Source organism: Adiantum capillus-veneris, chromosome 29, assembly GCF_014529385.1.
Source record: "Adiantum capillus-veneris isolate H3 chromosome 29, ASM1452938v2, whole genome shotgun sequence".
NCBI classification, from domain to species: domain Eukaryota; kingdom Viridiplantae; phylum Streptophyta; class Polypodiopsida; order Polypodiales; family Pteridaceae; genus Adiantum; species Adiantum capillus-veneris.
In genome coordinates this window covers 116,585,602-116,613,359 of record NC_140959.1, presented here as the reverse complement: position 1 = coordinate 116,613,359, position 27,758 = coordinate 116,585,602, and the positions used below count along the sequence as shown (strand labels likewise).

The following is a 27,758-nucleotide window of genomic DNA, read 5'->3' as shown; positions in this document are numbered from 1 at the left end:
CAATGGTTCAACACACATCGTTTAGATATAGATTTGATGACCTAGCTCACCTTTATACACCTCACCCATGAGAGGAAAAAAACCTTGAGACAATATCTGTATACACCCAACAGACAAAGATTACACCAAGACATCCTTTTTCATCGAAGATGGTGTCACTTCATGAGTATTGAAGAGGATGGCTCCATCCAGTGTCCAAGACATATAGACAATTATATGCAATATGGAACAAGTGGCCGTTCGACAGCTCATGGTCTCATCTTATAGAGTAGAGGTTAAGGTTGCACTTGCAACATAGATAAAGGAAAGAAGGGCCATTTAGAGGTGGGGTGGAGATCTAGGAGCATTTGTATACATAGAGACACAGGGAGACTCCTCAAATCACCACCACACTTTAGTAGAGGGGGAAACCTCCCGTACTTCATTCAGAGACTTGCCCTAGTTTCACCCACCGACATTCAAAGAGGGATCACACTACAATTGGTAGATAGTGGTCAAGCGTGTAGACATAGACGATAGACCACGAAAAAATTACTGTACCATGTAAGAACACAGGAGGGGAGGTTACTATAAAAGCTAAATAAGCATGTAAGTTAGAAGTAGCCCCCAATAATTCTTCCTTCCAAACTTATAAGGAGGGGTAGGATATGTCTCACTTGAGGGAGATGAGAAAGAGAAGAGATGGATATGTACTGGAAAGAGAGACATACATATTTTCTCTTTGAGTTCTATAAATAAAACATATTTCCATTGACATATATAGATAGAGAGCGACTGATACGTAGAATGCCAGCATTCCTAGCATAATTGTCATAATTCCCATCTAATGTCAATTAAAAGTTATTCTTTTGATATTACAAAACCTAAACCCTTTTCACATAAATCAACTCAAGTTTGATTGTACTTGTATTCTTATGTTGTTAAAGTTATTTAAGGCTTAGGAATAAAGAGAATCCCATCAAAATATATTTGCAATAAATTAATGCCAAAAAAAACACAAAAGAAACTTTCACTGCAAAACAAATATAGCCATAGTGTGTTTTCAAAGAACCATATAAAACTTCATATATAAGAAAGGGCTATAACAATTGTTTTAACTAACTTAACTATAGATCCATCAATGTGGTTCGAGGAAATGGTGGAAAGAGGGAAGATATTTTGACACTTTGGAGCCCCGCTAGGGGTGAATGTTAACCACAATCAAAAATCTACTTGGGTCATGGAGAAGATAAGAATCAAGATGCGCAGATTGGGAGTATTTGATTCTTTCCTTTCAAAGCAAAATGAAAGTGATCAACTCATTCATGCTCGCGTATATAACTTTCAATGGTCCATTGTTGAAACCGGCCAAATGCAACTAGAAAGAGTTCCTTAAACCGGTAAAAATATTCCAATGGAAGAACAATACCAAAGACTTGACACCCTCGCAGTGGGCTAGCTGGGAAACAGTTGCAAGACCAGTCAAGCAACGAAGTCTTGCGATTCTTAACCCCAGTATCCACGCGGAGGCCATGTCTACTAAATTTTTGGTCGCACTCGTGAAGCAAGACAATCTTGCGCTACTATGGACAATGCTATGATGGACACTGCCAAGCTTTACTCGCAAGGCCCGGTAGTGGAAAAGGGATCGAGGTACATGACAAATTGCTTGCCCCGCCGTGGGCTAACCTGAAGCTCGATGGCACGACAGGCGAGCTTGTTAGGATATGCAATAGAGCGGCGAAGACCTTGGGGTGGGGAGAACTTACAAGGTATTTTCACAACTCTGCATCTCATTGGTTCCCGTGTGGCTGGCTAAGGTGGGAAGCATCTCTCTGAACCCAGTTTGGAGCAAATTTGCTATAAAGACCAATAACAAAGGCATTCAATGTTTGGACCAATTGTGGGATAACAGCACTATCTAGTGGAAAAAAACAGACCAAATGGTTCTCTAATACAACCTGGATGGGAGTGAAAGGCTACTAATCAGCAGAGCCCTGGAATCCATGGTCCTGGAATGGATGGACAGCTGGTGCCTTCCTAGTTGTGAGTCTAAGTTTGAGTGGAAAGCATGGTGATGATAAGGAAAGACACTTCTTTAAGCCTCAAAGTAAAGAAGTATACCACACACTTATGGATTTGATGGATTGGTTCTCTCCATTGAAAAAACAGTGGGGCATAAGTGGCCAGAATCAAAATGGGAGGAAGTCACCAAGAACATCTGGTACCCACAATGGCCACTCAATATGAAGGTATTTCTTTGGAAGGTACTGTGGGGAGCCTTGCCGACTAAGATAAAGTCTAGATAGGGGAATTGTCCCGGACAGATGCTCTCAATGCAGAACGACTAGCGAAGACCTCTCCCACCTTTTCAAGGTATGCATTGCCATCAACGGCCTTGCAAATGAGTGCAAAGGACCTCGAAGATAGACTTCTATTAGAACGATATGTTCTTGGGAGGGAAGGTTCTTAAAAGCTAGGAATTTCTTATTGCAACACAAATTATAAGATTTTTCTACTTTAAACATGTCTAGAAGGCTAGCAACGGTCGTCTTTTCGATAGAACCATGAAAATAGCCAAGTTCACATAGATAGCATAAAAAAGCATGGGGGATGATCATGGCCCTTGGAAAACGTGAGAACTCTTACAAATGGAACATGTTAATTGGCACCACTTTAACTGACTCTCATAGATAAGGACCCTGAGTTGTTCGTCGGGTGGCTCCCCTATTAGCCGATGTATCAGTGACCTCTAAGAGTTATCTTGGCATGAGCATGGCAAGGATATGTAACTTTTTTTGTGATTGTCAATATAATTTACTCACCATTGTGAGTTTTGTCAAAGAAACAACAACAATTGTTTAGCCATAGCTCTTATAAGTGTAAGAAGGCGGGTCATACTTACAAGATAATTACCAATCATTGGCTATAAATAAGCTCTAATAAGGGGTTCCCTAAGCTCCTCGCTTGCAAGTGTCATATCCTTTCTATAAAGAGTTGATCCCTTCGGTGTGTAGACACCACCGAGACATACCATGCTCAAAGAGTACATCACAAAGCCATCCTAGAGATCCAACTATGGTAGAAGCCGTAGGGACACTCGGAGATAAGACTAGGCCTTTTCATAGCCTATTGTGGGGACTCTATACTCCTACCCACCTATACATGCATACTGCACCCCCAATTTGGTATTGGATGGTGCTAGCTAGTTGTTTGCATACTCTGGTTGTACCTCCCTATGCATAGTTTACCTTGGCATATTAACTCTCTGTAGAAAAAGAATGCCATCTGCGAGCAGAGAGTTTTGGAAAACCCTTTATTTATGACTTGTATAAGTAAAGTATGATCCCCCTTTTTACACTAGCACAATTTGTAATTTAATTTTTTTCAATAGGATAAACATCTCAAGTTAAGGACATTGAAGAAAAAAATTGTGCGATTTATGCTTTGATTCACTGAAATAGTCGCTTGAGGGCTTGATTAGCAGTTCTTCCCATCCCTTTCCAAGCAATTAAGGTGTTTTTTCATTTGTTGTTATGTAATAGAATGCGACACCCGTTTTCACTTTCCCGCATAATCAAAATGAGCCTTGAAAAGAGAAGAGGAGCCCCCCCTCCCCCACCCCCCCCCCCCCCCCACACACACACACACACACACACCCAAATCACAAAAGTACCTCATGACACTAGATTTAAACCATAACTCCCACCTATCAAATATAGACACATCATGCTAACCATCCTAGCTCTCGCGCTCATGTATTCTAGGTTTTGAGCAAGACTTAAAATTTGTCCCTCTGGGGCTTTTACGCTACACCAAACTGTGTTTATCTTGTATAAAGTTTTATATAAAGTTAAATATTAAATAATTCAATATTTGAGGGAAGAAATGAGCTATTAAACCACAAATTTTGATTATTCATAAAGAAAGGCTACCCCTTAACTTTTATGCTTATGTACCTTCAAAATCCTTCCCACCCCTAAATTATATGCATATGTACTTTTCAAAAACCCCCTCCCTTACATAAGCTCACTAAGTTTTACACAGTTGATAACGCGGGAGATCCACATTCATAATAGCTAGACCTCCATACCCCTCATCCCTCAACACACATCTACACACACCCCCTGTCTGTCTTATTATATTTTGGCTCTACTTTTTGATAGAAAAGGAGAATGTATGTTGAGAGAGTTTCAACATGTGCACAAAATTTTGAAGGTATGTTTTTTTATGATTTGATCCTCTCTCTCTCTCTCTGTGTGTGTGTGTTTTCTCTCTTTGTGTGTGTGTGTGTGTGTGTGTGTAAGAGAGAGAGAGAGAGAGAGAGAGAGAGGAGAATTTTTAACGTCGTAGCAAACTATCCCAAGAGATCTTAAAGATCTATTCGATGTGGAGAGTTGAACTCAAGACTTGTTATTCAAGAGGGAAATGGCATAACCAATCTACCACACTTGGGTGATACAAAGGTTACAACATTTTCCTCTTCTTATTAACACACACACACAAACCTGAGAAGAAGAGAATTTTCAATGTCATAAGAAACTATCCCAAGAGATCTTAAAGATCTAACCAATGAGGAGAGTTGAACTCAAGACTTATTATTCAAGAGGGAAATGGCATACCACACTTGGGTGATAGAAAGGTTATACCATTTTCCTCTTCTTATTAGCGCGCGCACACACACACCGAGAAGAAGAGAATTTTTAACGTCGTAGGAAACTATCCAAGAGACCTTAAAGAACTGTCCGTCAAGGAGAGTTGAATTCAAGATTTGTTATTCAAGAGGGAAGTGGCATAACCAATCTACCACAATTGGGTGATAGATAGGTTATACCATTTTCTTCTTCTTATTAGTGCGCGCTCACACACACACACCCACGAAGAAGAAGAAGAAGAAGAGAGAGAGAGAGAGAGAGAGAGGAGCCTTATTTGGTAACTTGTGTCCTTCTTGTAGGATATCGAGAGCGCACACGTCATTCTATCTCATAGACCAACTTCGGCATGTAGAAGACATTGCGCTCTCTCTCTCTCTCTCTCTCTCTCTCTCTCTCACAACCAAGGTGATGGTATTCAATGTTGCGGCATAGAGAGTCAACAGATTAGCACCGATGGATGGGAGATATAGTGGAATATATAGACTATTATACATATCTCTTGGTGTTGTATTCAGAGGACCCACTTTCTGTCTGTGAGAGGTGCTACAGACGAAGGGATATGCAACATTAGGAGGACTAGAGAGAATATGCTCACAGCTGTAGCTTTAGGACCCACGCTCTAAGTTGTGGCTATCTCACACTTGGGTCACTTCTACCATGCTTTATGGGGACGACGATGACGATGCTTTATGGGTCATCTATCATCGTAGTAGATGACGATGCACATATCATGGATGGAGATCCTTGGAGAGACCTTTTGTATCCATGATCTCCATGCTGGTTCGGGCAAAACACATGAGATTACATGTTATGGGTCAGCTACTCACCTCATCTCACCCATTGGAGATAAGAGACTGATTGATAAAGAGGTATACCCCTAGAGGAGAGATTATGCTAGGTTTGCCAGAGAGAGCGAGAGACAAAGGCTCGACAAAGGAGCATTATATTTGCCAATGCACAACAAACTATGAGATCCATCGACGTTTTCATTGCTTATTCAAAGCGGTATTTAACCCCTTATCCTACATCATGGATTACAGCAATTAGACGTGCCTAGATCTCTTCCTGTTGGACAAGACTACCCTTAGGAGCAGACCTACACATAGAGGATCCATATAGAGGCAGACCACTACCTTTTACAGAGAGACTACTAGAGATGACCGAGCACCAATTACCCAGTGACACCCTCATTGGGGCATCCTTCTTGATCGAGCCATCCAGATTGGCCGCTAACGACACTTGAGGATGCGAGAATCCTCACATAATAGATGAGGTATACATCGGAGGCTACGGAGCATTGTTGAGGCCATATTGGAGAGACCCATGAGGGAATTCATGATTGTCGTAGAGGGACCAAAGGTTTCTACGAAGATAAACTCGTGCAAGAGAGTTAAGAGAAGTCAAAACTGAATAGGGCTACGGAAGCAACACAATTTTGCAAGAAGATAGGCCGGCAGTAACGCCAGCATGTGGAGATTTTCTTGCTTTTCAATGGACAAAGATCACATAGAGCACCCACCTCACCAAAACAGAACACAGACAGCCCCCACCACACTATTGGCCAACTCTGCAAACAATAGAGGCACCCAACATGAAAAGGCAATAAACAAGAAGAACATACAAGTACACAAACAATCTAAACACGCAAAAACCAAAAACATAATGCATACATATATTTGTGCACATGCATCACTCACACAAGGATTCTGCAATCAACACAAACTGGCAAACAAGCACACCTACATGCTTAAGCAAAGCCCAAAGCAGCCAAAAACTAAAGATAAAAACACTCTAGCCTAACAAAAAGTGCGAAAACACATGGGGCCACAAAGGCATGGCAAGAGGACACTTCATCAGCAAAAGGCAGCCCGACAAAGCGCATACGTGCACGCGCGCGCACACACAGCTGTAATGTTATGAGAAGAGTTTGAAGGGACCCAATTAACGATACCTAGAATAGCCCAAATTTTCTCTCTCTCACACACACACACAACTGTAATGTTATGAGAAGAGTTTAAGAAGACCCAATTACCTATACTTGATGAATCAAGGAATAGCCCAAATTTACCTATAAAGGAAAAGCAGCTAAAGACTCATGGTAGTCATCCATAAAGACACCATGCATAGTATTAGTATTGACTAAATCCCACCAACGTCGTCAGTGCCCAATTGTAGTCACTACTTTGGAGACCCAATTACCTAATTGCATTATCTTACAATGAACGCTTACTGAAAACCACCCTATGCATCCCGCCTCGCTCTCTCTCTCTCTCTCACTCGTAATATGCAACGACCACTCAAACAACTATGTACAAAGGCTAGAATGCCAAATTGCAAATTTTGGGCAAAACATGGTAAAGGCCATAACCAAGATGCCAAAAAGCAATCATACTAGTGTCAAAGTCATGGGCCATCAATTGGTCCTTGTGATGTTGACATGGTTGAGGGCAAAATTGCACGCCAATAAGGGGTGTTTTTACATAGGGGGTGTTATCATGAAAATTTTCCAAGAAGCTTTCGTCTAGGCTAGCCACATTGGATGGGCCATCAATTGGTCCTTGTGATGTTGACATGGTTGAGGGAAAAATTGCAGGCCAATAGGGGGTGTTTTTACATAGGGAGATAGTAGGTCAAATTATAAAGTGCACTTGGACAATGCTCGCTTTGATTCAACCATGCCTTAGAAAACGAACAAGCGAGAGAGAGAGAGAGAGAGAGAGAGAGAGAGAGAGAGAGAGAGAGAGGGTAAGCGTAGAGCTTAGAGAGAATGCGAGCGCACGCGCACGCGAGAGAGAGAGAGAGAGAGAGAGAGAGAGAGAGAGAGAGAGAGAGAGAGAGAGAGACTAAATGGGCAATGAATTATTGATTGATTGCACTTATATATTGCCTTAAGTACCCCTCTGGGAAATTGCCCTACCAAGAATCATGTCAAATAAGTAAAAATAAATACCTAAAGACAATTAATTAACTAGGAACAAATTAGGCTATTCAGTTGAAATGCTTTAAATTTGACACCTAAACCAAAGTACCAAAGCAATGACGGTCACCAAGATGCCATCCTTCAAGGTTCATGGATTTGCCGCAGAAATGAGGGGTGAGCCAAAGATACACTCCTAAGCAAAATACCTCTCAACCCGAACACATGCTTTTGAACACCACTTGCATGCCACTTTTTGCTAGGTAGAATGAAATCTGATTACAAACAATGTAGGGTAGCACCCTTTCAAGAATAGTAATATTTACATATACCAGACTGTTTTGTGTGGGTTTAATTATCATGTATAGCTTATCCAGCTGGTGAAATTAGGCACAACACAAAATGTGGTTGGAGATACACAGCAATTACGGTGCTAGGAGCATAGCAAAGGTTCAAATCCTTTTAGTTGCAGGCGAAAACGCCAAGGCTGTATAAAAGAAAACGTAGTCCAAGGTTGATAAAAACGCAGTAACGAAGATGCTCAAGAAGTGATAACGACACACTTTCCAAAAACCCAGTCACAAGGAAATGATTCACCAACAACACTTTTAGCAAGAGGGCAAGTAATGAAGTAATGGCTTTTGTTCTCTCTTGAAGTGATGCAAAAGAAACATATGCCAAAGGAAAGAATGACTACAGCTCCAACTTGCTCCCAATGAAAGCCCCTCCCATCAAAGGAACACCTTTCCATTATATGGAAGTTGAGTATGCTACCTGCCAAGCCTCGCTAATAACCTTGTGAGCCAACCAATGCTTTTGTCCAATAAAAGAGTGACCTGCCCCTTGCTGACCTTGTCAGCCAACCAATGCTTTTGTCTCGCTAATAACCTTGTGAGCCAACCAATGCTTTTGTCCAATAAGAGAGTGATGGACATATATTGCATCCCTCTCTCTCTCTCTCTCTCTCTCTCTCTCTCTCTCTCTCTCTCTCTCTCTTCGCCGGACGAGGTTGCAACAAAGGATCAAACCTATATTGGTGACATGGGAGACACCCTGTGCAGACTCACCATGGAGGACATCGACACGATCATGCACCAACTGATGCAAGCCATCTCCGAATTTTGATACACGTACCCACCATTTTGAATCTATTCTACAAGATAAACACCCACCTTATGTATATGGAGCACTTAGGCTCTTAATACGCACCTTTTATAGTTCTAGTAGTGTTTCTCTTTAGTTAGTTTCTTTCTTTTTATCCAAACCTTGTATCACAGCCACCATGATGTAACTCTTTGATCTCGAAGGTCACTATGGCCTTTAGAAGACGGTGATATAGCATTTCCTCTCTCTCTCTCTCTCTCTCTCTCTCTCTCTCTCTCTCTCTCTCTCTCTCTATTCTAGTGGTAGTATCTTTGTTCTACTTCTTTTGTGCCCAGACATGGTATTAGATTCACTATTTTGTAACAAACTGGTCTCATAGGTCATTTTGGCCTTTTGAAGACGTTAATATAACATTCCATTTCTCCCCCAAAAATCCCATGCATCTTCAGCCTCAAAGGGGAAGAGATCATGGTTTCATTCACCTATGAAAATCTAGCTTAGTTTTTTTTCCCTGGTCATGGAAAGGATATGGACTATTGACTTCGGCCTCTACTCAATTCCATGTTCATCTCCTCATTTATGCAAGCATTTCCCAAGATAAGTGGAGTCACACACCCCTTTTGCTTGATGAGCTTCACTGACTCTAACGTGGACACCAGGAACATGGATTCAAGAACCAAAAAACGATGCAAAAACGGAAGTGACAGGCCCAAAAAAGATCCTTTTAATGTGGAATATAAAATTGATGGCAAGTTTCTATAAAAATGTCCACAAATTCAAAAGTCCCATTATCAATAGATGCAGTAATGTCAGGAGATTTAACAAGTTTCTATTAACATGAAAGACAAAATTGATGCGACAAATTTGAAAGTCCCATTATCAATGGATGCAGTAATGTCAGGAGATTCAACACCATCATTGATTCGCAGGAAAAAGAAAAAGATTCTTGTCAAACAAGTTTTATCGCATGCAGAGATACATATACAGGGATTATGTTCGACGTGCTAAAACAGTAGCGATAAAGATACACTTGAAGCACTGTGTGCCTGTGCTTCCCACTGCCAAATTGTAGGACTCTTCTCTTGAATCCTTCTTTCCATCAAGCTTTCCTGATTCTTAGCCCACCTCTTGGGGCCTTTCTTTTTTCCCTTTCTGTGTGTGTGTGTGTGTGGGGGGGGGGGGGGGGGGGGGGGGGGGTTGTTGTTTTAAATACACTTTGATGAGATTGTGGAGGAAAGACTCAGTTTTGAAGTTTTGCTAGTGTACATTAAGAAATAAAGAATGATAAAATGACATGCCTGCCTCCATTACACAACGGCATCATCAAGAACTGCTGCAACCTCACCGTTACAAATATAGCGACTCTCTGCCTCCTCTAACAGCAACATTAAAAGTGCTTCGCACATTTGTGATGCATCGGATTCCCGAGCTTCTTTCCGCGATTGAGAGTAAACCATCCATGCATGATCAAACTTTTGATCAGGCCTCACTACCACAGAACCTGGAATCTCTGCATCTTTCCGAACCACTAGACCATCACTTGCCTCACCGTATCGTAAATTGAGATGCAATGCGCATATGGCCATAGCCGCTGCCAATGGAATAATCACCGGTAGCTTTGTAGCTGGTGGAGGCTCCTGGAAATCTGCTCCATGGATTGCAGATAAAGGTAGCCAGGGAAGTTCTGCATGAGCTATATGTGACATTGTGGATATAACACCAGGGGCAATGCTAACTTGAGTATGAAAGGAGACTGTAGGAAAATCTGATGGCAGTGTGTGCTTTGACAAGAACTCGCGTCTCTTGTCATAAGTCAAGTCCTCCAGGGAACGAATGTCACCCTACAGAAAAAGGAAGATAATCAACAAAGAATATGCATGTTGAAGTACTCTCTCAATGAATAAACCCAAAACACTGAGGCTAAGAAGCATCTGCCTTTCATTTGAAACATCCAAAAATAGCTTCAAAAAATCTCTCTCTCTCTCTCTCTCTCTCTCTCTCTCTCTCTCTCTCTCTCTCTCTCTCTCTCTCTCTCTCTCTCATCGGAGAGATCTTTAAGGTCTCTTGGGATAGTTTCCTACGACGTTTCTTCTTCTTCTCTCTCTCTCTCTCTCTCTCTCTCTCTCTCTCTCACACACACACACACACACACACATTTTTTGGTAAATTAATTTTGAATTACTAGTGGGAAACCTCAAAATGAGGAAAGCCCACCAATTATATCATACACAAGAAAACCTCAAAATAAGGAAAGAAGAAAATCCCACAAATTATATCATATACAAGAAAAGCCCATGTTCATAGCGAACAAAGGCAAAGTCAAAACACATTTGAGAAAAGGGCATAGAATGATGGGTCAATCTCCTATAGAGGCAGACAATCATAAACACATTGATGTAAAGATTGTCAGGAGAAGAAAAGGTCTTATTCCGTGACTGGCCAAAAACAAAAAACAGGCACACAAAGCTGAGGTAGAGATAAAGGACCACAAGCAGGGGTGGCCCGATACAGGCTCCAATCCGCCAATCTTTCAGACTCATCCAGAGAAGAAATAGGCTCAAATGGTGCCAAAAATTTTGAATCTTTCTCCATACAGAACGATAATGATTGAGAGAGAGAGAGAGAGAGAGAGAGAGAGAGAGAGAGAGAGAGAGAGAGAGAGAGAGAACGATGGCTCTTGGAGTTTTCTCACGCTAGGAGGGGTTTTTTTTCAAATTTATTAAATGAGGCCGCAATCAAACTAACCGGCCACTAAGTATATAAGGTTTTTAAGCCGCAATCAAACTGACCGGCCACTAAGTTCATAAGGTTTTTAAAGCTTTGCACTTAAAAACGGGCAGTAAATCTCACTGGCCAATCTCGGGCATTATCAACCCGGCCGATTTGATATCTCTTCCGACTCACTCTGCCGGCTTTCGCCGGGTCGTATTTCCACTATGTCTGGATGGCCACTTCATTGGGCGGCCTCCAAATAAAACTATTGAATTTTAGCTTTTTTGAACGAACTGAAGAGACCACCTTATTCATGTGCTTGTTTTGAACTATTCTGCACTGCGTCCGGCTACTATTCTACTTATCATACTATCCGCACACGGATAAATTTCCAGATGGCGCATTGCACCGGAAAATTCACCCGTTCATGATTGGTATCAATAAATTCATATATTCATTCTATGTGCACAAAAGTCATTTTTGAGTAACTGTAGACGTAGCTCAAAATATTACATCCCTCTGGCTTCTAAATAGTTGTCCTCAATTGTAAGGCTTCATGATACTGATACAGGATGCCTGGGAAATCTTGCAATGTTGATTCCGTCATCCACTGAGCATCTAGAGGGTAGTAATTCTTAAACTTTACTAAGTACTTACGATGAGTTCGTCTAGATTTTAGTTGGAGCTCTTGATGTTGTATGATTTGTTCTGAAAGAAGTATTTCTTCAGTTTCTTCTACCTCAGCGGGATCTTCTGTAACTGCTGCTACAGGAGCATTAGGCAAAATTTGGACTCACAAAGGGGCCCTTTAAGGAGTTTGACTTTACCTCTCTCTACCAAAACGGGCGCATGGATAAATTTTTACAAACGAACTCCAAAGTTGGCGGAGGTTTGATAGTTAGAATGTCCTCTTCAAGCTCTATCTACTGATATATAGCACGACATGAGATTCCTCATATTTTAGAAGATTCTTTTTTGATTCACCTATAATGTGATAACTCTGTCGGAATCTAAGTGAATCAAAAAAAGAATCATGAGGAATCTCATGGCGTGCTATATATCAGTAGATAGAACTTGAAGAGGACATTCTAATTGTCAAACCTCCGCCAACTTTGGAGTTTGTTTGCAAAAATTTATCCATGCGCCCGTTTTGGTAGAGAGAGGTAAAGTCAAACTCCTTAAAGGGCCCCTTTGTGAGTCCAAATTTTGCCTAATGGCTCGCTGACGAAAGGTCATAGAAGGCTCATGTGAAAAGCATTATGGATTTTTCAATTCTCCAATCTAAATGCTATGTCATTTATCTTTTCTGTTATCTTAAACGGGCCATACTATTTGTGTAAAACTTTGCCTTTCTGATTGGCATGTTTCTTAAGTCACGCTTTATCAAACTTGAGAGGAACAAATTGTCCTTTAGTTAGCTTGAGATCACAACGATGTTTATCTACTACTTTCTTATGCTTTTCTTGAGATCTAAGGATAGCACGCTTCACTTGAGTGTAAGCGGTATCTAGATCCCGAACAATTCATCAACTGCGAATATCTTATCCTTGGTAAGTAGGATTGGGACAAGATGTGGTTTGTCATAAAAAACCTCGAAAGGACCTTTCCCTGTAGAGAAATGTACAATGTTATTATAGGCAAATTCTGTAGGGATAGATGTTTCTCCCATTCTCGTTGGTTATCTGAGACATAGCACTTTAAAATGTCTGGGACTGTGGAATTAGTGATTTCGCTTTGTCCATCTGTTTGAGGACAATAAGCCGAAGAAAATCCAGCTTAGTTCCTAAGTTCGTAAAAAGTGCTTGCCAGAAATTACTAGTCATTCGTGGTCGCGATCACATATAATCGTTTTGGGCATCCATGGTGCTTAATAATCTCGGCCAAAAAGATCTTGGCATGTGATCAGCTTTAATGGTCTTTCTTACTGGAATGAAATGAGCTTGCTTACTGAATCTGTCTACGACAGTCCAAATTGCATCATTTCCATTTGGTGGCAAATCCATCATAAAATCCATGGCAATACTTTCCCAAGGTACCTGAGGGACCGGTAGAGACTGTAGTAAGCCAGGAGTTTTATGGTAGTCATACTTCGCTTTTGACATGGTACACATTCTCTGACATATTTATCTATGTCAGCTCGTAGTGTTGGCCAATAAAAATATCTTTCTCAGTCATGTCTCGTGGACAATATGCCTCTGTGTCCTGCATAAGGAGAAGCATGTGCTTCATCCATTACGTTTGTTCTAAGTGGACGCACCACACAAAGAGCCTAATGAAAATAAAGGTAATCATCTTTAATAGGATAGGAAAAAACTTCAGTGCCACGTTGTAGTTGTTGCCAAATCTCACCGAAATTGGGGTCGTCAGGGTGCATCTGAGGTAGAGATTCCAGTTCTTCATGATGTATACTTGTTATGGCATTGACTTGGGGCCGACGAGAAAGAGCATCTACAACCACATTTTTACTTTGAGAAGTGTGCAAAATTTGAAAGTGAAACATTGAAAGAAATTTGGCCCACCACATTTGTTTCTTAGACAACTTTTTTTGAGAGAGAAAGTATCGAAGAATTTGATGATCTGTCTTGATCGTAAAATCTGCTCCCAAAAGGTAGTGTTTCCAAACTGAGAGAGCATGGATGATTGCCATGAGTTCCTTCTCATAGATGGAAGCACGAAGCTCCGCATCACGAAGTCGTCTACTTTCATAAACTATTGCATGGCCTTCTTGATTAAGAATTGAGCCAATGCAATCGCCTGAAACATCACAATGCACTTCAAATGTTTTCCGGAGATCTGGTACAATAAGGATGGGTCCATGGATGAGAAGGTACTTGAGCTTTTCAAAGGCTTCCTTTCGTTTAGTCCCCCCATACAAAAGATATCTTTCTTTTTGTGAGATCATGGAGAGGTGCAGCTACATGAGCCAAATGGCATATAAAGTGTCTATAGTAGGAACAAAGGTCAAGGAAACTTCGAACATCATGAACCAAAGCACGTTGTGGCCAATCTAAAATAGTTTGGGTCCATGGATACTTGATTATGAGAAGCAATGTGCCCCAGATAGTGAATCTCTCTCAAGAAAAATTCACACTTCTTAGCATTAACTTGAAGTTTACGTTGTTGCAATTCTTCGAACACAGCCTGTAGATGTCGTTTGTGTTCCTCCTCTGTGTGAGAGAAGACTAAAATGTCGTCAAGAAAAAAGCATGTGAACTGATCGAGAACGCCAAAGTGATTGAGAATCTCTTTTGAAGTTTGCTAACTCTGTCACAGACTTGGAACTCACTGCTGCTGCCCCCACCCCCCCGCCATCGCAGCTCCCCCCACTCCCCCCTTCGCTTCCCTCTCCTCCCACCCCGCGCGTACCCCCCTGCTCTGCCTCCTGCGCGCAGCCTGCCTGGCTGCCCTTAGAGCGCTCTGCCCAGCCCGCTGCCTCACCCCACTGCCCTCCCGCTGCCCTACGCCCTGCCCGCTACCTGCCCAGCCCTGTCCGCCGCCCTGTCCACCCAGCCTCCCCCGCCGCCACCCAATCCCTTCGCCTTTTTTTTTTTTGCTCCGCTCGCCTACATTTTCTTTTCCGCCTTTCTTGCTTGTCAGGCTTCGCCAGCTTTCTTGGCATGCTTGGTCCAGCGGGAGCTTCCCCCCTTGTCGACTATTCTCCGCAGCAGTAGACACGGATGGAGGCTCAAGCTCCACCATAGAGGAACTACAATGAAGTCCCCTCGCCCGATCCCGCTGAGCCCACCATTCCACTTGCTCTTTCACCGACAGAGCAAGAGAGCCTCGCCGCAGAGGTGGAGCGCCTCCGGGCGACCTCTGTCATCTACAAGATTCTCGGCACCAAACCTTGCAGAGGAGAGCTGCGTGACCTTCTCCAGGCCCGCCTTCTCGTAGAGGTGGGCAAGATCTTGGACGTTCAGTTCCTCGGACGCAGTTACTATCAAATAGAGTTTGAGACCTCCGAGATGGCGTCCAAGGTCATCGCGATGAGTCCCCTGACCATCCGAGCAGTTAAGAGCCCACTTTTCATAGTGGAGACATGGTTTTGACCCAGCTTCAGATGTTCTGGTAGAGGAGGCAGAGCTTCCCATCTCCGTCTGATTTCCTAGTTTGAGGAGGGAGTACCTACCGCTTCTATCAAGGATAGGCTCACCGATTGGGATTGTCCTGGAGACACCTAGCACGGTAGCCTACGTAGCTGCCAAGGCGGCCGGCATGCCCTCAGTTTGCATTGTGGTTAGAGACACCCACACTCTCCCGAAGGTCATCCTACTTCCTCGGGTGAGTGGGGGTTGGTTTAAACAAAGCGTGGAGTATTCGGGCCTCCCGAATTAGTGCTTCATTTGCCGATAGATGGACCATCTTGCTAAGGCATGTCCATGGAGGAGGCCCCGTGTAACAGACTTGGACACTCCAAGTCAAGAATCAACCACGACAGCACCAAATAACCACTTCAAAACAATTCACAGATCACAATAGATTTGCACTGGCCCGGCGGAGTTCCGTGCCTAGAGATATTGGCCCCAAAGACTGACGCCCCTTTCGGTATTTCTTTTTATATTAATCAATCATCAAAGTACAAGAGAGCGGTTAGGGTTTCACTCTCAGACTCTGCGTCCAGATGCCCTGAGAAGTGAAGCCCTCTCCACATATTTAAAGGTACAAGGGATGCCCAAAAGCAGAGCCCCAAAAGCTTTCAAAATCAAAAGCATCAGTTCTCTCTCTTAGAGAGAGTCTCTTTTTTTTTATTAAAAAAAAAGCAAGTTCTCTTTCTTTCATGCAAAAAGCAACACCCAAAAGTTGCCAGCGCAAATTGCGGCGCAATTTCCGGAAAATCCGTACAACCCTACCACGTGGCACTGGCGCCAGAAATTAGGGTTTCAGCCAGCAGTTAGGGTTTCCAGAAATTAGGGTTTTTGGCAGTTTTTAGGGTTTGCAGGAATTTTAGGGTTTCTGGCAGAAATTAGGGTTTCTGCCGTCCGCCACGTCATCACTTTGTGACATACCCCCCTCTTGAAAACATTGTAATCGACCGCGATTACGCCTGCAAAACCGACAAAAGCCATAAACTGTCTTAGCAGACACTGACTGTTAGTACCTCGTACTAGGAACGCACATCTAGCACATGTACAAAATCGACAGTCACATCACACGACATCACAGGACATCACTAGACATCACATGACATTCAACATTCATTCGGATCTTAGACCATGATTTATCGGCAATGTAGCTAGCAATCACATCTAGGTCCAATCGGGACCTCATCGATGTCCGATTGACTAACCCCTATTGCAACCATGTCTATTCGAGATCAAGTATACCAAAATGCTGCAGTCATTTCGGCTATCAGTTCCTGCACCCACAAGAAGTCAAGAACAAATCAGTATCATAATCAGGAATTCCATTTCATAAAGTCATCCAACAGAATACTGTCAGCTCTCAGTATCCCTGAAGCTCAAAGAGACATCAGTGACTTTAGTATCAAAATCGAGGCATCTGTTGACAAAGGAGTGGAGTGACTCCCCTCTTGTGCATCCCACTGCACCAGATCTCCGGCCAAGCTGAATTCTGGGTTCCGTTTGGAGTAGACTATGCTAAACCAAAACATCGAGGTAAAGTTTCACAATCCGAGGAGTATCTGCTAGGTCCTCCTCCTCCATCCACTTCGCATCAAATGCAGGAAAGTTCTTGAACTTAACCAAGAACCGCCTTCCGACTTCACCTTTCTTCGTATCGTTATGTGCCAAAATCTGTTCAGGAACAAGGATCTCCTTGTTTTCTTCCAATTCGGGTTGCTCATCAGGCTCCCCATCATCAGGCACATCACCCTTAACAGGGTTCAAGAGACTCACATGCAATGCATTGTGAATCCTCCAAGTATCTGGCAGTTTCAATCGGAAGGAGACATCATTTATCTTGTAAGTAATCTGGAAAGGTCCGTAGTATCACATACTAAGCTTTGGAAAAAGCCTCTCCTTTCCCTTTTTCTTTCTTAGGCGTGCCTTCTCAAAAGTAAGAGCACCCAATCATCCTCCTTCAGTTTCCAGTCGCGAGGATGGCGATCCGCTGCCTTTTTCTGTCGTTCTTGAGACTTCTGGAAAGTCTCGCGAACCTTGGCAAAAGCCGTATCCAAGTCTCGCGAATATTCATCCGCTTCAAATATCTAATCTTTCGTGCTCGGGAAGGATGGAACCTTCCCAGCACTTTCAACAATCTCACATGGCGTCTTCCCCGTCGAAGAGTGTATCGTGTTACTATAGGCAAATTCCACCAAAGGTAAGTTCTTTTCCCATTGAGTCTTCTGATCTGAGATACAAGACTTCAATAAATCTAAAATCACTTAATTGGCAATCTCAAATTGCCCGTTAGTCTGCAAGTGGAACGATGACGAGAACTGCAACCGCGTGCCAATGTTCTCCCAAACTGCCTTCCAAAACAAACTCATAAATTTGGGGTCTCTGTCGGAGACAATCGTCTCAGGCGTGCCATGTAATCGGAAAATCGTCGTGATCATTCTGTGTTCTCGGGAGATCAAAAAAAATGAAATCCATTTCAATATTTTCCCAGGGGCGGGTGGGTATGGGTAAAGGCTGTAATAATCCCTGTGCCTTATGCCTGTCAGACTTGACCTCTGGCATACAAAGCAACTGCGCACAAACTCTTCCACATCCTTCTTGAGTCTCCGCTAAAAGAAATATCTCTCTACCCCTTTCATGGTGGTAGCAATGCCGCGGTGACCCGTAAAAGGTGGACAGTGGCAATCAGTCATAACCTTTTCCCTCAACGGCTGTGTAACGCACAACATAGTCTTTTTCATCAAGTAGCCTTCCCGAAGGGAGTATCCAGCTACTGTCTCCCTATCCGGTATCCGTGTGAAAATATCTGCAAAATTTGTATCTGTGGCATACTGATCGACCATATCCTCGAAGCTCCTATGATGTATCGCGGAAATAGCCAGAACCAACGGTTTTCAAGACAAAGCATCTGCCACCACATTCTTCTGTCCCTGCACATGGACAATCTGGAAGTGGAACTGTGACAAGATGTTCACCCACCGCATCTGCTTTTCCGAAAGCTGCTTCTGTGACAAGAAGTAGCGCAAACTCTGATGGTCTGTAAAGACAGTAAAATCCGCTCCGAGTAGGTAATGCCGCCACTGAGTAAGAGCGTGGATAACCGCCAAAAGCTCTTTCTCATAAATCTGTGCTGTCATCTCCGGCCTAGAGAACAAACGGCTCTCGTGAGCTATGACATGGCTTTCTTGCATCAAGACCGCACCCAGACTACGACCACAAACATCACAAAATACTTCAAATGACTTCTGCAAGTCCGGCAAAGTCAAATATGGTCCTGTAGTGAATTTCTCTTTCAATGTCCGAAAGGCAGTCACCTCTGTGGGTCCCCACGAAAAAGGTACTCCTTTCTGTGTCAAGGTATGCAAAGGGGAAGCAACCTCTGCAAACATTCGTATGAACCGCCTGTAGTACGAACAGAGTCCCAAGAAGCTTCTAACTTCATGGACATTCCTCAAATCCCGCCAATCATGGATAGTCTCTATCTTGGCCGGGTCCATTTGCGCTCTTGCTGTGCTGCTGACACAATGTGTCCCAAAAAGTGTATCTCTGGTAGGAAAAATTCACTTTTCTTAGCATTAATCACTAATGTGTGATCTCGTAATGCCTGAAAGACTTGAACCAGATGATCTCTGTGTTCTGCCTCATTCTTGGAGAAAACAATGATGTCGTCAAAGAAAGTGCCAACAAATAGCATGTACTCTCGAAAAATCCTGTCCATCATCCGGTTAAATATCGCAGGAGCAATGGTTAAGCCAAAAGGCATCACCAAAAACTCAAATAACCCAAAAGTCGTCCGAAAAGCTGTCTTGTAGACATCTCCTGGCGCGATCCTGATCTAATGATATCCACTCTTCAAGTCAATCCTGCTAAAGCACGAGGATCCCTGTAACTTGTCGAGTATATCATCAATCCTACGAAACGAAAATCTGTTCTTGATGGTGATTTCGTTGAGAGTGCTATAATCGATGCACATTCTCCAAGATCCGTCTTTCTTCAAAACCAACAACACTGGAGAGCAATACGGTGAAGTACTAGGCTGGACAAGACCCTTTTCCAAGAGGTCTTTCACTGAGTTCATAATCTTTTCATTCTGTACTCGGCTCACACGATAAGGTGGCCGATTCGGTGGCGTGCTTCCAGATATCAGATCAATGGTATGATCTTCAGGCCCTCTCAAAAGCAATCGGCATGAGCGTGGAGAAAAAAATCTTGGCGTTCTTTTCTTCAGGTCAAAACATATTCAACCTTTATGCATCGTTCAGTTCTCGCAAAAGAATGAGTAAGAAAACTGAAGTTCATCAAGTACAATCTCTAAGCCCTTCATTTATCAAAGTCTCTTTCTCGGCCCGGTAGTCAACCACGGCGTAGTTCTTGTGGTACCAAGGGATCCCGAGTAGAACGTCACTCGCGTGCCCTGAACACCCCTGTCATTGCAAACAAAGTTTGCCAATGCTCGGTGTAATGGCAACATCCCATCCGGGTGCCAGTCGAACTACTTCCGCCTGTGGCGTCAGTCTATCGGGCGTAGTTCCAAATCGAGCCGCCAATTCCAAGTGAAAAGAAGTTGGCCTTGGCTCCTTCAAAAGAGCTTCCTGATCCTTCACTTTGCCCCGAAAGCGGCAAAGTTTGTACTTTCATTCATTAGATTCGGTGCAGGTCCCACGTCATGTGGTACCAGTTCTGCTTTTCTATCTGCCTTTTCTGCCACATTCCTCAGTTGCTCTCGAACTCTCAGACCTGTCGTCGTCTTTATCATTCTGTTCTTTCTGTGCCTTATCAGGGCACTTCGAGGAAATATGTCCATGTTCCCCGCATCCAAAGCACTTCCCCTCTCTGATGAAGCGAGCTCTCTCCTCAGGAGTAAGCTTGGGTCGTGCATCCTTTTTTTTTTCTCTGGGTTGCTCTTTTTCATTCTACTTTCATTCCCAGAAGTCTGTTCGGCTCGTTGTGTCATGGCCTCATCTGTGGGGTAGGTCAGACTGCCAGAGTGAATGGCAAAGCCCCGCTTCGCATGACTCATCAACTCCTGAATAGAAGCTGACTTCTATTCCAAGCAGTGATCTCGGATCTCTGTAGGTAGACCCAAGGTAAACCGCTCAATCTGTTCTCTGAACGAGATCTTCTTGAATGAAGAGGCGGGTAGAAAAGAGCTCCAGAATCCTTCACAGTAAGTATTTACTGTATCGCTCTTGGTCATCCGAAGATGGGTCCAAGCAGCTCGTATATCTCGTTCATATTCTTGCGTCAACCAAGAAGAAATAAAAAGCTTCTTAAATTTCAGCCATTTAACTGGCGCACTCTTGTTTAAAAGAAGCATGGACCACCAAGTACGAGCATTCCTCTTAAAGTAAGAGGCAGCTCTCTGAATCTTGGAGTGCTCTGAATAACGTCCTCCCGCGAAAGCGATGTCAAACTGCTGAAAAAAAGACAAAGCCTTCGAAGCATCCGAGTATCCTGAAAAAGTATCAAACTTGATCGAGTGGCCACCTTCCTTAAACTCGCGGACTTTCTTGCTTTTATCTTCGAGAAAGTCATACTGGTTGGCTTTGTAAAAATTCTTCTTATTCGCATAAAACTTTCCGTCATCGGAATCTGAGCTATCTGTAGACGAGTCCTCAGTAGAACTGTCAGTCTCTGGGCGAGATGTAGCCTTCTTTGCCTTTTTCTTGCCCTTTCCGAAGCTTTGTGTCTTGCTTCGCTTTTTGCTTTTTCTATCTTCTTCGCTCTAATCCGAGGAGCTAGAAGAACTGTCAGAAGAAGAAGAAGAAGAACGGGTACTCCTTCAAATCGAACACGCTTCTTCCGTTTCTTTGCCTTGTCAAATGTCAAACCGACGACCCAAATATCCCGGGAAGTCAGTGCCTTTCTTCTGCTTTTTGCAGTGCTTTTTGTCTTTCTTTTGCACGTCGAAAAGCTGAGCAATCCGTGCATCAACCACGTTCTCCAGTTCCTGCTCCGTATATTTTCTTGGAGGCAAAAGGTTTCTTGAGAGCGGGTTTCGGGAGTGGTGTTGTGGTTCTCTGCCACTCCATCCGTACCTCTTTCAAAGAGGTCTGGTTCATATATTTTGCCATCTTCGGATCCTCGGCAAAATTGAGCATCATCTTTGTTGCATCGCCAATCAATTGACGACGCTCCATCTCTCTTTGCTCCGCCTGAGTAGGCCGAGGCGGGCCATACTCTCTGTCTGAATCTTCGTTGTGATCCCAGCCCCCATCTCTAGATGCAGAGGGAGTCGACTAATCATTGCCTGAAGCCATAGGTGCCTCGGAAAAAAAATTCGGGGATCGGATTTCCCGTAGAAGAGAAATCGGCCGTGCTCTGATACCACTGTAACAGACTTGGACACTCCAAGTCAAGAATCAACCGCGACAGCACCAAATAACCATTTCAAAACAATTCACAGATCACAATAGATTTGCACTGGCCCGGCGGAGTTCCGTGCCTAGAGATATTGGCCCCAAAGACTGGCGCCCCTTTCGGTATTTCTTTTTATATTAATCAATCATCAAAGTACAAGAGAGCGGTTAGGGTTTCACTCTCAGACTCTGCGTCCAGATGCCCTGAGAAGTGAAGCCCTCTCCACATATTTAAAGGTACAAGGGATGCCCAAAAGCAGAGCCCCAAAAGCTTTCAAAATCAAAAGCATCAGTTCTCTCTCTTAGAGAAAGTCTCTTTTTTTTTATTAAAAAAAAAGCAAGTTCTCTTTCTTTCATGCAAAAAGCAACGCCCAAAAGCTGCCAGCGCAAATTGCGGCGCAATTTCCGGAAAATCCGTACAACCCTGCCACATGGCACTGGCGCCAGAATTAGGGTTTCAGCCAGCAGTTAGGGTTTGCTGCAAATTAGGGTTTTTGGCAGTTTTTAGGGTTTGCAGGAATTTTAGGGTTTCTGCTGTCCGCCACGTCATCACTTTGTGACACTCCGACCTACACCATAGGCCCAACCCAAGCCTTCAAGGGCTGGCCAGCAGTAGCAGCCAGAGACACAGAGCACACAAGCAGAGCCACCCTCCGAGCCTCGGGCTCCAGCAGAGAAGGGATGACAGCAGGTTCGTGGATGACGACAGTAGGGTGCACAGCGACAGCCTGGCACTCAGAGTGGGCCTGAGGCGCCTGCCTAGCAGCAGTGGGTTCCCACGGGGAACCGACTCGGTCCTCTTCAGTAGGACAAGGTCCCTGCTCCAGCCTCCACCTCAGCTTCCCCCTCGACAGCCCCTCCTCCCCCCCAGTTCCCCCCCCCCCCCCCCCCCCCCCCCCTCTTGCTCCCTTCGCCTCTCCTCCTCGCCCCCTACCTTTGCCGGTCCCCCTCGCTTCTCTTCTCCCCCCCCTCCTCCTGCTCCTACACCCCACCCTCTCGCTCCAGTCCCACAGTCGACCCAGAGGGCAAGGCCATCCTCGGCTACCAGGAGATCTCTTGGCAGCACCTTTGCCACGAGTCGCTTGGCAAGAGAGAGAAAACCTTTCTAGCGACCCCCTCTTCTGGTACAGACGTCTCCCTTTGCAGCAGTCCCTCGTGGTCTGACGTGCTTCGACATTCGACGCCGATGGGACTTCTTTGCCTACGACTTCACACGCTTTCCCCGCGACTCCTCACTAGACCTTGAGGCTGCCTGCTTCAGGGTTCATGTTCTGTTCCTGGCACATAGGGGGATAGAGGCCTGGACTCAGCGGTTGGCTTCTCTTTTCCCCTTTGTGGCACGGACCAGACTGAGTGGACTTTCGACTCAATGTTGGAGTGGCTACAGACACAGGCCCTAGAGTTCTCTCATCGCATGGGAGACCTAGGAGTTACAGACATGCTTCAAATTCTTTGGCCATTGGCCAAGTTTGTTGTGACACCTCCAGATGCAGCAGGATGTAGACACATTGTGGTCCACTTCTTTGCTAATACGCAGTGCCCGCCATGCTATGTACACATTCATGAGGACTCCTGGACAAAGGAGGTTGCTTTACGCACAGCTCGGTCTACTTGGGCTTGGGCCAGGCACTCTTTGCAGTCACACTTATCTAGAGGACGCTCGGATGCAGATTACTCCCCATCCAAGCCAGCCTCTAAGACAGCACGTTTAGCTGTTGCGGCAGTATCTGTTCTCTCTCGCTCCCCATGAGGATCGTCTCATAGAACGTACAAGGATTAGGTGGGCCACAATTTCAGCGTCAAAGGGGCCGACTGCGTCAGGAGCTGCAACGATGCCTTGTGGGAGGAGAGATTGACCTTCTTATGATACAGGAGCATCATCTGTGTAAGAGCCGCATTAGACGTTGTGGAAAGCTGCTTTTGGACCTGGAGGCATCCAGGGTGGGGTATGTATGACTATTGTGGATTCTTTGCAGCAGGCCATTGTGGGCAGAGGGATTATTGTGCCAGGCAGGCTCAGTGGATCACTATGCAGGTTCAGGGTTATCTCGTGGGCTTCCTAAACATCTGTGCGTCCAATGGGGCCAGTGCACCTGCAGAGTTTTGGTCTCAGATTATTGAGTCTCTGCCGCAGGCAGAGCAATGGTGCATAGGGGGGTGACTTCAACATGTTGGAGGACCCCTCTGACAAGATTGGTGGTAGCCATACTACTGTGCATGAAGTTGAGCTGGCAGCTCGGGAGAGGTTTTGTATGACTCTACGGGCTGCACATGTGTGGCAGCATTCTAGCTTTGTAAGGCCCCCAGACAGCCTGGCCTTCTCTCGTTCGGACCGCAGAGTGGGAGTCGTGAATCTATCTCGGATAGATCGCTCCTTCACTAGTGACCACTTTTGTGACTTGGGTGGGACAGTTGGCATTCTGGCAAGGACTTCCTTTTCGGACCATGCAGCATTGATCCTTACAGTGACTGATAGGCACAGGAGGGGGAGCACGATGCTGCACATCCCTGAGAGGATCTTGCTAGACTCTGCGCTCAGAAAACGAGTGGAGACTCTTTGGATAGAGAGCTTAGACATACAGGATTCTCCTGCTGACAAAGTATCCTCGAGACTTGCTCAGCTTGGTTGTTTCTTTCTTCACGAGTCTTCGGCTCGCCTAGCTGCAGCGAGAGAGGAGGAGCAACGTCTTCGACGGGGCGTTGCTTCCTTGCAAAGCATGCAGGAGCAGCATCCAAACAGTCCTTGGTTGGAGGAGCAGTTACAGCAATCTCGCCAGGAGCTTGTTAGCACAGAGGAGCGGCGCCGTGAGTTTGCTTTCCATCGACAGGTATCTCAGTGGACACAGGTGGGTGACACAGTGACTGGTGCTTTCTTTAAGGCAGTGGGACCTCGGCATTTGCAAGCCAAGGTCAATTAGTTGAGGAGGCCTAACGGGTCAGTTGCTTCTGAGCGAGAGGACATGCGTGCAGTTGCTACTGACTTTTACCGTGAGTTACTGTCTGCAGAGCCTTAGTCAGAGCGTCAAGATGCATGCAGAGAGCAAGTGTGGGCACAGATGCCTTGTCTTGTGACTGAGGAGATGCGTCAGAGGCTTGAGCTGCCACTTCATCTTGAGGAGTTGCACATGGCTCTTAGTGCACTCCCCCATGGTAGCTGTCCAGGTGAGGATGGCTTGACTCCCAGTTTTTTCTTGGAGTACTGGGACTTGTTTGGCCCAGATCTTTGTAGTGCTTTTCAGTACATCCTGCACACAGAGGTGATGCCTGACAGCATGAGTGAGGGCCTCATCTACCTCATTCTCAAGGAGGGTGGCTCCTTGGATGAGATTCGGCAGTGGCGCCCCATCACCATCCTCAACTCAGCCTACAAAATTCTTGCCAAGGCTCTGAGTTTGAGGATCCGGCCACTTCTAGAGAGCATTATACATGGGACACAGACAGGTTTTTCAAGGAGCGTAGTATCCTTGACAACATCTTTACTTTTTGGGAGGCTTCTGCCCTAGCGCGGCTCCGTGGTGAGGATCTGGTGATACTTCTTCTCGATTTTGAGAAGGCCTATGATAGAGTTGACTGAGACTTTTTGGAGGGCACTCTACGCAGGATGGGCTTCTCAGATGCTTGGATCAGAGGTGTGTCAGCTCTGTACAGACGGGCACATGGTCAGGTACTTTTGTCAGGAGGTAGAGGTGATCGTTTCATGCTCACACATTCGGTCAGACAGGGCTGCCCTCTTGCCCCCTTCCTCTTTCTATTCTATGCTGAGGCGATGAGCAAGTTTTTGGTGTCACAGCAAGTTGGTTTACGGGGCTTAGCACTTCCTATTCGGGGAGATGAGCTACTTGACACTGAGTTTGCAGGCGACTCAGCCTTGTACTTGGATGGCCAGGAGGCCAACCTTCACAGGTGTGAGCAGGCTCTTAAGACCTTCTGTTGTGCATTTGGCGCACTGGTCAACTCGAGAAAGACAGTGGCTTTCTCGGTTGGTAGTGCTCCTGTGCCCGATTGGATGCCAAGCGAGGGTTTTAGGTGGATCCCCCAGGGACTGCAGTTTGGTACTTGGGCTGTCACGTTGGTTTGGACTTGTCTCCTGAGCAGCAGATTGCTCCCCTCATCTTGTCTATCAGGAGGAAGTTGTTACATTGGAGCTCCGCACGACTTTCTCTGGCAAGCAGAGTTGTAGTGGCCAACCAGGTGTTATTGGCTACTATGTGGTACATCAATTCTTGCTGGATCTTCTCGAGTTCTTGTATCAGCCAGGAAGAGAGGCTGATCAAGAACTTCCTTTGGTCAGGGCATGACACTCAGATAGCCCGGGCCAAAGTGGCTTGGCAGGTCATCACTCTTCATTGTTTTAACTTTTCAGGGAGGGCTTGGGATCATAGACCCAGCAAAGCAGAGCAGAGCCCTTCTTGGGAAGTTCATCATCAAAGGACTTCTTCCAGGTGAAGAGCCCTGGAAGGAGTTCTTGCTACAGCGGCTTCATGCTAGGGTGACTTAGGCTGGAGGCCCCTGGCAACCTTCGACCAGATGGATGTTCACAGAGATGCGCAAAGTTGGCTTGAGCAGGAGACTGGAGGACCGCTTCGCTGTGAGTTTGCTCCGATCTTGAAGCATCTGCGGCGAGGCCTCGAGCAACGTCAGTCTACTTGCACGGAGGAGTGCGTGAGAACAGCCCCTTGTTTGGAACCCCATGGTTAGCACTCAGAGAGGCCAATTGGTTGGTAGTCGGTCTTATGTTTCCTGGGGTCCCATGGCAGCGGGTCCAGCACGCTCTTTAGGTGACTGGTTACAGTTTTCAGACTTGTAAGAGGAGCTGCCTGGCTTTTAGCTACAGGGCATGAGAGGGGTGCAGAGCATGTGCCAGGACATCCTAGAGGTAGTCTCAGCTGAGTGGCTCACACCTCTCGAGCCAGCAGCGCCCAGATGGATGGGAGCCTTCACGCAACTGGAGGTTCTAATCTCAGTTGAGGCTTGCTCAGAGACTGTACCCTCCCTGTTTTTCGAGATACAGGGTGAGGGACGCTTACACCGAGCTGCAGTAAAGGCCCCGTAGGTGGCAGAGTGCTGTTTTCAAAGGATCCGAATGGTGGGCATCTGTGGGAGGACTTGCGTCATTGATCCTGACCCAGCAGCTCTTGAGACTGGACATTGGAGACTGTGGGCTTGGGAGAGTTGTCCACTGGCACGAGTACAGTGGGATCCTGGAGAGTGGCTTTGGAGGGACCCATTCTCCTCTGCAGACCACCCAGGTGTCCCTTTCCTTCAGTACACTGTTCGACTGGGACGTCACATATTGGCAGCACAGAGAGAGGCTTGCCTTGCTGCAGCACCTCATTGGCAGGAGGAGGGTCTCACAGCTGAGTTCTTGACAGCTTTTTGGGAGAGGTTGTGGGACTCTAGACAGCCGAGGCGAGTCACTTTGTTCCAATGGCTGGTCGCACACAGAGCTACAGCAGTTGGGAGCTGGCTTGTACATAGTGGTCTCTCGACCGCATGTGCAGCTTGTGGCCATCTTGTGGAGAGTCAGCGTCACTATCTTTGGGACGTCCTTTGGCACAGCAGGTGTGGATTCGTGTTCTTCGACTGATGCCTGCTTTTTCCATGGCTCGGCAGTACACTTGGGGGGTAGCTGCTTGGTCCACTCTCACGGGCCCGACACTACAGTTTGAGCTATCTTCCACCAGCAGGATGATAGTGATGCAGGGGGGGTGACCTACACTCCAGCCTACCACAAAGCTTACTCCACAGGAGTGGTGCAGTGAGAGAGAGGAGTGATGGGAGCTCATCAGTGGCCTTACACTCTGGTTCATCTAGTGGGCCCGCTGCTTTCGCATCTATGAGGCTCGCCCTGTACCACCGGCAGAGATTGTTCGCGATCTTTGGCTAGAGTTGATCCATACTCTCAGAGGAGAGTTCAAGAGACTCCAGGGTAGCTCCGACCGCATGTGGGAGG

At 45.4% G+C, this 27,758-nt stretch overlaps 1 protein-coding gene across 6 annotated transcripts in view; it reads right to left on the bottom strand.

Annotated features, from left to right (window-relative positions):
* Nucleotides 1-9,550: 9,550 nt before the first annotated feature.
* Nucleotides 9,551-27,758, bottom strand: part of LOC147419819 (uncharacterized) — an 88,110-nt gene continuing 69,902 nt past the window's right edge. For all 6 annotated transcript variants that reach the window (XM_086505705.1, XM_086505702.1, XM_086505703.1 and 3 more), the window contains one exon: nucleotides 9,551-10,496. In XM_086505705.1, the coding sequence (XP_086361831.1) occupies nucleotides 9,963-10,496 (534 nt within the window). In that variant the 3' untranslated portion in view covers nucleotides 9,551-9,962. The remainder of the gene's footprint in view (nucleotides 10,497-27,758) is intronic.